The 11,081-nt window shown below is 52.5% G+C and overlaps 1 protein-coding gene across 1 annotated transcript in view; it reads right to left on the minus strand.

The window, feature by feature from the left end:
• Positions 1–5,165: 5,165 nt before the first annotated feature.
• Positions 5,166–11,081, minus strand: part of DEFB1 (defensin beta 1) — an 11,790-nt gene continuing 5,874 nt past the window's right edge. Inside the window, exon 2 of the mRNA XM_039219165.1 lies at positions 5,166–5,374. Coding sequence (XP_039075096.1) covers positions 5,226–5,374 — 149 coding nt within the window. The 3' untranslated portion in view covers positions 5,166–5,225. The remainder of the gene's footprint in view (positions 5,375–11,081) is intronic.

An 11,081-nucleotide genomic window follows, 5' to 3' on the forward strand; every position in this document is an offset into this window, starting at 1 on the left:
GTGAGCAGGGGCGGGCTACTGGGGCGGGCTGCAGGGGCGAGCTGCAGGGGCGAGCTGCAGGAGTGAGCAGGGGTGGGCTGCAGGGGCGGGCTGCAGGGGCGAGCTGCAGGGGCGAGCTGCAGGAGTGAGCAGGGGCGGGCTACTGGGGCGGGCTGCAGGGGCGAGCTACTGGGGCGGGCTTCAGGGGCAAGCTGCAGGGGCGCACGCAGAATTGCACGGTGAGTTCATGGGCAGACCCTGAGGCCTGGAGCTTCCTGCCTTAAAATGTGACGTGAGAAAGAATTGCACCTGGGCCGGTTTCCTATGGGTGGGAGGTCACACAGGATGGGGGGGTTTCGGGGAGCCGCTAAAGACGAGCAGCCCCCCGAGGCCGTTCTGGAAGAGCCGGGTCGCCCAGCCTCGCTGAGTGGGCCTAGCGTCTGCTGCTCTCTCGCTTGCGCGGCAGCAGGGCTGTTCGCTGGTGCCTGGAGAGGAAAGGAAAGGCTGAGTCCAAATTGCTCCGTACGCAGTCGCTCTTTCCCTTCAGACTCGCCTTTTCCTGCATCGCCGCCGACCGCTGTGTTTTCAGGGAATGAGGCCCTTGCTGTCTGTGGGATGATCCCAGGTGGGCCTTTGTCGCCATCTCAGCCTCCCGCGGCCCGGTGGGGAGCGCAGACATCCACCGTGGCCTCCTCACTTCCTGCAGGTGAGGCAGCGCATCCGCCCGCTCCGGGGGCAGGGACGTCCAACAGGGGGTGAGACTGAAGTTAGAAACTAGATGAGCTGCATCTTAGTAACCGGAGGACATTCTTTAAGAACTGAAAGTTTCCCCGACGGGATGGAATGGGACTGAGGCGCGATTAGAGGCTTTTGGTTTGTGACCTGATATGTTGAGATGTTTCAGTCAAAGCGGTGATAGTTTGCTGGGTGAATTTTCATAAGCATTTCATGGTTTGATCACCATTCTGGGCATGATCTTAAGGGAGGAAGAGTTAGGGTCCAGGAGGCGGTGAGGGGGCCCGAGACCAGGGCCTCCTTCCCATTCCCGCCACGAATGGCTTGCAGGGTCTTTTTCACTTTCGACTCCCACGGTTCCAGCTCTGTGATCTCCTGAGTCTCCGACTGCGGGAAGTGTCTCTCTTCCTGCACAGATGTTCTGATTCAGCCGTGAGTCAGACTCCATGTCACAGGCGGAAGCTCTCGAACCCACACAGGCAGAAAAACCAGCTTGATAGTGACCTAGGTGGCCGGGGTGACAGAGGGCTGCATGCAGGTGGCCAGCCAGGCTCCTCACCGCTGACTGCTGGACGAGATGACACGTCTCCCTTCTTGAAGCCACACCTCCAAGATTAAGGCAGAGAAGAGGAAAGACGACTTCCATTCCTGTGTTTAACATGGGTCAGGGACCGTGCCCCGTGGTGCTACACACACCATCGCATTGAGTCCTCATATCAACCCTGAAGGCAGATCTTCTCAGCCAAGAAAACTGCTCAGGCCTTTTAGGGGGCGTGGAATGAAATATTCCTTCTCCTTCCCCTTTTCTGTTAAATGTCAAGCCATAGTCCCGAAGGACCCATGACAGCCCGTGGGGCCGGGTGCACTTGTGACAGAGGAGAAGGGGTAGTGTCCACCATAGTCCTGGGGCACTGTGGTGGGCTTCCCTCAGAGGAATGCCCCTCACTGGCTAGGAAGAACACCAGGATGGTGAACGTGAACGACGTGCTCAACCGCATGAGCAAGTTCACGGGCGCCCAGCCCTCATCTGCCTACAGATCAGCCGCACCTGAGCCTCAGTGAGCCGGCTGCAGGGGAGACCTCTTCTCCCCTCCCCCTCCAGGGGAGCCTCTGATCATGGTAGCCTGTTGTGCGAGCCTCATGGAGGGGTCGAGAGGACCTCTCCCCTTCCCGCTGAGCCAGGACCAGAGGGAAGCGGAGCCTGAATTCCAGAAGGAGGTCCCCCGTTTCAGGTCAGAAGCCTTGTCAGTGCCCCAAAGAGGCAGCGCAGAGCGGAGCAGCACACGGAGCACCAGCAGCCACTGAACCTCCACGGAAGGCAGAGCCCAGTGGGGACGGCCAGACAGCCAGCCAGGCCATTATGGGGCACCTCCTGCATCCCCTCCAGGCTATGACTGGCGTGCTGTTCTCGACACTAAGCATTCTGTCGTCTTCCCTGAGATGGTCAGTCAGGTGCGGCCACCGGGAGACTGAGGGGGGGCTCAAGGACACAGGTGGATGGCCCTCACGGGTCCTAGAGACGGGAGGAACAGTACACGGTGCAGGGGCACGCCGGAACGCCAGCGTGGCCGGGGGGCAGACTACAGAAAGACTGGGAGGGGGTAGGCCCTGCCTTTAGTGGTGTTTCGGAGGGTAAGGCGAAGCAGGGAAGGCTTCACAGGTTGCGATTGGCTTGCTTGAACAATTTTGGAAGGCTTTAGGCTGGAGGGGTAGACTCTGGTAACCTGGGGCCTTGCCCTGGGACAACAGAGGCGAGAGGATGTGGCCTCCTTGGGTGCATGGGCCAGACAGGAGGGTGGCTCTGGATGGGATGTTCCTGGCTGGGGCTCTGCTCTCGCTAAGAGTCAGCTAGCTCCGGGAAGGGCTGTCTCTTCCCCGCCTGGAAAGTTTTTGTTTGTTTTGTGTTTCATTTTTTATAGCTATCAAAACATAAGAGGCAGAAAATAATTTATATATAACACTACGTTTGAGTCAGTAGACTTTGAGTATAGCAGAGTGCCTTCCATAATAGGGAGACATTCCTTAAAAGGATGACCGTGCAAAACCAGTCTAGTTCAGTGGACACGGCCCACTCAGGAGTCAGCACGTGGACTGGCTATACATGAAGTGGACTTGGTAATTCCTTAAGGACAGCTGCAGTAATAAAGCTGGGTCTGGGACTGTGTGTTGAGCTTATTAAAATCAATGCTTCCTTTTCATCGACACAACTACTATCATAGGGGCCAGAAACTGGTCCTTGCAAGCGTTCAGAAGTGAAGTGGGCTGTAGAGAACCATACGCACCCCGTTAGCTCTAGAACCATCTTCCCTCCGGGATGGCTCAGCCAATACTGTTTGCATTCTAGTCTCAGAAAAGGGGATGCAGCAGTGGTGGGCGTGGTGGTGAGAAGGGCGAGGAGTGTACATCATTCGTGGGGGAGGCAGACGGAGAGGCAGAAGCGGCCGTGGCCCCGCTAAGGTGGGGAGCGACAAGCAGGAGGGCCTCATCACCAGAGCCCGGGCTCTGGGCGGTACTGGCCACTCTGTAAGCTGCAAGCCTGCAAACGTCCTGGGCACAAGTGGGGGGAGGGGGTGCAGGTGACTGCAAGAGCTCAGAGGACCTTTGATGGTGGGGGAAGGTGCTGAGTGGAGGGGTGCTGAGAGTGGGTGAGAACGTCGTCAGCTGTAGTCTCTTAAAATGTGCAGCCAGGGGGCGCCCGGGTGGCTCAGTCGGTTCCGGGACTGACTCCTGGTTTCCACTCAGGTCATGATCTCATGGTTCTTGAGTTCAAGCCCTGCATCGGGCTCTGCGCTGACCGAGTGCACCCTGCTTGGGATTCTCTCTCCCTCTCTCTCTGCCCCTCCCCTGCTCGTGCTCTGTCTCTATCAGAATAAATACATAAATGGTTTTAAAAACGTGCTGTCGGGGCTGCTCCCCGCATACTTGTGCAGGCCCTGGGGCCGCATGTCTTGGGAGGGTGGGCTGCAGGAGTCCTGGTAGTCTTTCTGGAGTCTGGAGACGATGGCACCCTCTGCCGGGGACAGTCCCCTCCCTCTCTGTGGCTGGGGACCCATAGCACGTACTTTTAGTCCCTTGAAGAGCTCCTGGCAGGGCGGGCAAAATTACCGCAACCTTGTAAACCGTGAGGTAAACTCAGAATGTGGGCTTTTTTCTGCCTGAGAACCTGGGTCTCGGGAAACCCAAAGGTCGGCTGTCCTGAGCGGGAAGGCTCATCCGGGAATCCGTCTTTGACTAAACAACCAGAGGAACGCTCCCAGGGTGGGCTCCCATATCTTTTCTTTTCCCAATGTTTATTTATTTTTGGGAGAGACAGAGACAGACTGTGAACAGGGGACAGGGAGAGAGGGAGGGAGACACAGATTCTGGAGCAAGCTGTAGGCTCTGAGCTGTCAGCACAGAGCCCGACGCGGGGCTCGAACTCACAGACTGCGTGGTCATGACCTGAGCTGAAGTAGGACGCTCAACGAACTGAGCCCCCCAGGCGCCCCGGTGGGCTTCCATATCTTGGAGGGAAGCTGATGGCCAGCCTGAGGTTGCTTTACAAAACAGAATGCCTCTGGATGAGTAGCTTTTCCGTGGAAGGGAGAGGCCCGGATGTGCTGGGGCTGAACGTATATTGCTTGTAAGTTACAGAGAGGACCCAGAGGAGGTTAGTGTCCCCGACACCAGGGAGTCTCTCCTCACCCCGCATTTCCCTCACAAAAGGGGGCTGTTCTGCCAAACCCTGACGCTGGTTTTATACCGTTTTAACAATGTTTGATTTTCATTTGTGCTTATAACATATCGAGGTGGAGTATGAGATTGTCATTAGAGATAATGAGACCAGAGAACCACATGTGTCATCAAGAGTGATAAAAAATTTATTGGAAGAAAGGGAAAGTGACCCATTATCCTCAAACAACAGGTGTCTACAGGCCAAGGGAGTGAGCTGAGAAGTTGCAATTATAAGGGAAGTCCTCGGTGGCGATAAGTGGCTAGGCTGTGTGGCTGTGGAGTAGAAGTCTAGGTGCGAGAGTGGGAGTTACAGGAGGGGCTTTGTACTCGTAAGAGAGTCTCCTGTGCTAAGGTGAACCAACACGCTGCCTGAGGCCCAGGAAGGAGAGAGGGCAGCGGTCCGGGCTCTGCACATCATCCGTTTCACTGACCAGGCTGCTGTTGAGTTTGGGGTTAGCTCCCTCTAGAATCAGGGAAGACTTTCCTCTGTGTCGTCTCCTGCTCATGCATCCCGGGTCTCATTGCCCACGTGTTGGTTTGGTGACAAATGCAGTGGAAGTGATGTCAGCAAGCCTGGTCAGGCACCCCCCATCCCTGTACTGGGCGGGCTCCGTGGCCTGGCCGAGTTCCACTCTCCAAACCCTCTTACTTTATCAACCTCTTCCAGCAGGAGACACAAGATTCATTTTGGGATGAAGAAGGGATGCAAAACAAAAAAAGTCTTCTTTTATTAATACAAGCATTACAAAACCTTCACTTGACTTGCGCATGCTTCGTCCATCACTCCCAGGCCAGAGTCAACGCATGCAGCACTTGGCCTTTCCACCATAGCAGGTACCATAGACCTTGGTGAAGAGTGGACATGGAGAAAAGTTACAGGTTCCTCCTTGCCGTACACATATGTAGTGGTCAGACCGCTGGCCGAGACCTGTGAGATAGCCAGCACCTGTAAGAAGGGAGAGAAAACGTGTGAGACTCATGGCTTGTGGCTACAGTGACCTTAGAACTTTAGTTAAAGCAACTCCTTGCAGAGTGCTGCCAAGAATTCTGTCTTCCAAGAACTTAGCACTCAGGCGTCTCCGGGGCTGCCCAGGAAATGAGACACCTGCAGAGCGCCCTTGGTCTGAGGTCTGTGTCAGCCTATGATGAGCAGCGGGGTTCTGAGGAGGGTTTCCTTCTGCCCAGAGAGCTTTGAGGTATGCAAGGGATTCGAGTTAGTCCCCACGTAAAGTATTGTACCACCCCATACAGTGGCCCAAACGCACGCCTTGTGTTTCAGGAACGCTGAAGCTCACTTCTAACCCCGTGAGCCTCCTAAACATCTCCCCGTTGTCATGCTGCCTAGTTGTACCATCCTCTCTGACCCGAATTCCTGTTCCCCCATCTTTCCTGTCACCATCTCTGCTGAAATCCATGGTCCTTTCATGGCAGGTTGGACGTATGGCTGCGCTATAATGCTTCCCCTGTTTTTCCCAGTTGGAATGAATTCTGCCTTTTTCCTGGTATCCCAGAATCTCGTAACCACAAGGTCTCTAGACTAGTCTTGTATTCTATCTGATAGAGCACAAAGCTGCCCTGCGGTATCCCGGGTAAGTGACTACCAAGCCATTGTGTTGCATGCCTTCGTTGCTAGGTGTCATGAACTGAATTGTGGCCCCACCCCCAAAATGTACATGTTGATGTCCTAACCACCCAGTGCCTCAGAATGTGAAGTATTTGGAGCTAGGGCCTTTGGAGAGGTAATTAATGTTAGGTGAGGTCATCAAAGTAGTCCCTAATGCAACATGGCGGGTGTCCTTGTAAGAAGCGGACATTTGGATATGGAAAGGGATATACACTCCGAGAGAAAAGGCTCTGTGAGGACACAAGAGCGGGCCGCCATCTGGGAGCCAAGGAGAGAGGCTTCCGGAGACACCAAACCTGCCGGCACGTTGAACCTGAACCTCTAGCCTCCAGAGCTGTGAGGGAATTAAGTTCCTCTCTTAAAGGAGCCCACACTGTGCTATTTTATTATGGCCATCACTGGAGCTAACACAACAGGCCATCACCACCCTGGGAACAGTCCATTCTGATGTCATGTGTCTCTGCTTATTGGAAATTAGTTTTCATCCCGTTTGAAATTCCCCTCTTTTTTAATCCATATCCCTGCCACAGCTGCCTCATCTGACCTGGAACCATGGTTGTCCGGTGACTGGATGCTTGGCAATGTTTGGGGACATTGATGGTTGTCACAGCTTGGGGGATGTGGAGCAGATGTTTAGGTATCTAGCTAGTGGGTGGAGGCCAGAGGCGCTGCCAGATACTTATAATGCACAGAGCAGCCATGGTAACAGGATTTTCTGGCCCAAAATGTCAATAGCACCAAGGGTGAGAAATTGTAGTGTAGACCACTGGGCCTCCATGCTGCATACACATCAAATCAGCTGAGGGTCACCTAAAAACATTGACTTAATTGTCCTAGGATGGAGTTTATGTACCGGCAGTAAAAAAAAAAAAAAAAACTCCTTAGATGAATCTAATGTTCAGTAAAGAATGAGAATTATCAGGTCATCAGTTTTCAAATTTTCATCAGAAGTAACAGGAAAGAATTACCTTGTCAATATTGGGAGCAGACTGAAAAGAGAGCATGGGCAACATCTTCTATTGATACAAAACACTAAAATTGTTATGAATTTAAAAAGTTGAATATTTGTGAATATTTAGTTGAAATTGAAAAATGAGAAGAATTTCCTGTTCATATAAAAAATGGAATCCTCACTTGAACAAACTTGAAAATTTAGTTGAGGTAGAAAAAGTCTTTTCTTTTGAGATAGAAAAGTTCTTAGAAAGATACAACTTACTAAAAGAGATGAGAATTAGAACATATGAATAGTTTTGTAACTATCAAACAAATTGGGTCCATAAATGAGACTCTAGGCCAAAATGGCTTCATTCACAAGTTCTACCAAACAACAAATAAGAAATAACATCTACATGACACACTGCTTTTCAGAATCACAAAAAGAACATTTGCCCATTCCTGATGTGATGCCAACATGATCTTAATGCCAGTGTCTAAAGAGAGCAGTGATGCAGGGACAGGAAAGGAAAACTCTGGTTCACTCTCCCTGCTCCGTAGAGAAGCAGAGTTCCTTTGTCAAATCTCAGCAACCAATAAAACCAGGTTCGGTGTATTTCACAGAATCAAGCTTTCATTTAACATTTGAAGATCAGTCAATGCCTATTAGCAATTAAAGGAGAAAAATTGTATAATCACCGCCAACAGATGCAGGGAGCATTGGAAAATTCACCACTGATTGATGATAACAACTTTGAACAGATAACACTGGAGGGAGCTTTCTGAATCCAGCTAAGAATATCTACAGAAGCCTACACCCAGCAGTACACTAAATGGTCAAACTCTGGAAACTTTTCATCGGAGATTGCCAACACGCAACAGTCACTGTTGTCTACTGCGTTGAATGTTGTTGCACTTGAGGGACCCATCAGGAGGGTAACAGGAGACAAACAAACACAAATGGAGAAGAGTGCTCAGGGAGCCGGCCTGAGAACTGCAATCCAGCCCACCCCGCGGCAGCCTGCTGGAGCCCACGAGCCAGAGGAACGTGGGAAAGAGAAAACTAGCTTGTAGGTAAGAATGAAGGGCGCGAAGGAGAGAAAGCTGGTTTGTGTCGGTTTCTGTGCTTGAGGCAGAACTGGGGGCTCCTTCAGATGTGTCCACGTTTAATCCAATTACAGCTGGATTGTCCCTAATCCCACCTAAACACGACAGCTACTAGTCAGGGGTACTGATAGGTGATGGTCACATGAAGGACGGTTGTGATCAGGAGCAGGAGACTGACAAGGACATATGTGCCCACGGGTCAGGCACGGAAGCGAACAAGAGGGAGGAAGGAATGGTCCGGGCAGCGAGCCCCAGAGAGGCTGAAGTCGGAGAGTCATCGGAAAATAAATCTGCATCAAGCAGGAACCACCGCTTTCCACGCTACTGACGTGGGTTATAACCTGCTCAGGTCAGAGCGGGTGGTTCAAGGGAGAGCAGGTGGAGAAGAGAAACACAGCAGGGGACCTTTAACCTTATGCAGAAGAGCCACGAAAATAGCATTACTTGAAGAGCCTTTCAGGGAACGGGAGACAGGGAGGGAAGAGAAATGAGCCCTGGGGTGTGGCTGTCGGGTGCTGAGAATGGAGCTTGCTCCCTGTGACTCTGCTCGAAGCGTGGGCAGGGAGGTGGCCTTCGTGTTGTACAATCAGCACCACCCGTGAGGTTTTGGAACACTTTTGGCAGGCAAAACGGTTGAATACATTATAAGATTCTTGGGCTAATGTGCCACCAGGTGGAGGCGAGAGCGAGTCACCAATGCGATAGTGTTTGGGAAAAGACAAAGCCCGCATTTGCCACCTGTCAGGTTCCACGCCCCCGTCTCCCGCCCGCACCAGGGAAGGTGCTGGAAAAGGCTGGGCTTGCAGAAGGTCAAGAGCCAGAGCACCGCCTACGTGACCCATCAGCCTGAGATGCGTGAGGAGCAAACACATGTACAGATACACAGAGCTGAGGAACACAGTCTGGATTTTCACAACACGGGCGGCAGAACCCACGCCTACAGGGAAGCTACAGGGTAGTCGTGGTGGGAGCAAGTGAGGGACCTCACAGCTGTGTCATCGGCTTAGCGGAGCCCTCTGGGCTTCAGCAGGTGAGCTCGGGACCAGGTGGTTGGGTGGGAGTCAGGTCGGAGGCAGGCCTGCCCACGAGCAGGTGGGGCCCTGAAGTAGAGGCTACGTGTCAGCGTAGGAGCCTGGTGCCACTTGAGCCGTCGGTGGAGGCTAGGAAGGGTCAGACTTCACTTGCAGGCTCTCTGGGGACAAAATCAAATGCACAAGCCCCTCTTGCAAAACTAATAACAGACCCCAAACTGAAGTGGAGAAGGACCAGAGACCAGAGACCGTCTTCTGCAGACACGCGGCTCATGAGCTCTGTGCTCACCAGCTCGTGCTGGAAACCAGCAGTGCCTATTATAGGTAGGAGTTTTAACTCAATTCCTGTCTAGATTATTCTTTTTTTCTTTTTTCTTTTTAACTTCAGAAAGAGAGAGAGAGAGAATGAGCAGGGGAGAGAGGCAGAGGTTGAGAGAGGGAGAGAGAGAGAGAATGTCTTAAGCAGGCTCCATGCTCAGCACAGATCCAACACGGGGCTGGATCTCAAGACTACGGGATCATGACCTGAGCTGAAATCAGGTGTTGGACGCTCAACCAACTGAGCCACCCAGGGGCCCTCTGTCTAGATTATTCTCAAAATCAATCCATGTGCCTGGTAACACATGGTCTTTGGGAAGCCTGTGGAAAGAGTATTGGGTTTGGAGCCACAGCTGGAGTCAAATCCTCGTTATTTGCTGGCTGAGTATTTGAAAGTCAACTCTTCTGAGATTCGTTACCCACCCCCCTCCCCCCAAATACCTCAAATGGGGATAACAGTAGTTCCTGCATGACAGAGATGCTGGAACATTAGGTGAGGTGAGATGCACAGAGCTGCTGTGATAGAGCCACGTGTGGCATTCTGTGAGGACGGCTCGTTTCTCCTGTGGCGGTCAGCAGGTGCCTTCTGCAAAGCCTGGTTTGGAGGCCACGGTGCGCTTATGTCGGAGGCACGGGAGAGCATGTTTTTCTGGATAGGACCCAGAGGCCATAGCAGGCACATTCCTGGTGGCTGTCGCCAGAGGTCAGACAGGTGGAAGGAATTCAGGCAAGCAGGTTGGGGTGGGGACCACAGAATGAGACGCTCAGGTGTGGGCAAGGCAGGGCAGAGACCAGGGGTCACAGAAGGAGGGAGCTGGGAGCCATCTTGCCTAAACCCTCATCTTTAGAGATGGTGAACACTGAGGCCCAGGCACTCTGGAGACCTCCCCACGTCCTCGAGGGAGAGGAAGGAAGGATACTGAGGAGTGGCGCTCGCCTCTGTCCGTGGATTTGCTGAGTGTTGCTATGGCAACATGCTGACCACCTGGGAGAAAGGCACAGCTAGAAGCGAATGTCCCATCTGCGCCTCTGTGTCCACGTGACTGTCCCCTGACCAGCCTCTCGCAGCGAGTCCACTTTCCGAAGAAGCCATTTCTGATTCCTTCACTGTCTCGGTTTAAAGGTCCCTGGGGCTGACCCACACCTGGGTGAGGTTGGCCACGCCGTTTATCCACAAAACGAGGGTAATGATTCTTCCTTCCCCAAAGGGGCCTGGGTGAAGCACTAAGTTAAAAGTGAGAGCTTTTGGGGCGCCTGGGTGGCTTAGTCGGTTAAGCGTCCAACTTAGGCTCGGGTGGTGATCTCGCGGTTCGTGGGTTCGAGCCCCGCGTCGGGCTCTGTGCTGACTGCCAGCCCAGAGCCTGGAGCCTGTTTCAGAGTCTGTGACTCCCTCTCTCTCTGACCCTCCCCTGCTCACACTGCCTCTCTCTCTCTCCTAGAAATAAATAAAACATTTAAAATATATATATTTATTTGGTGAGGCTAGAGAGAAACTGACTTTATTAATTTTTTATTTAATGATTTCTTATTTTCAAAATGAAATTTTCCTATGAATTTATTACACACAGTTTTCCAAACCAGGTAACCCAATGTTGGTCATTCCCAATAGCCAAAACTACAAATTCAGTTTCATGGTTTTT

The sequence above is a fragment of the Hyaena hyaena genome, unplaced genomic scaffold (genome assembly GCF_003009895.1).
Source record: "Hyaena hyaena isolate Hyena2069 unplaced genomic scaffold, ASM300989v1 scaffold_796, whole genome shotgun sequence".
NCBI lineage: Eukaryota > Metazoa > Chordata > Mammalia > Carnivora > Hyaenidae > Hyaena > Hyaena hyaena.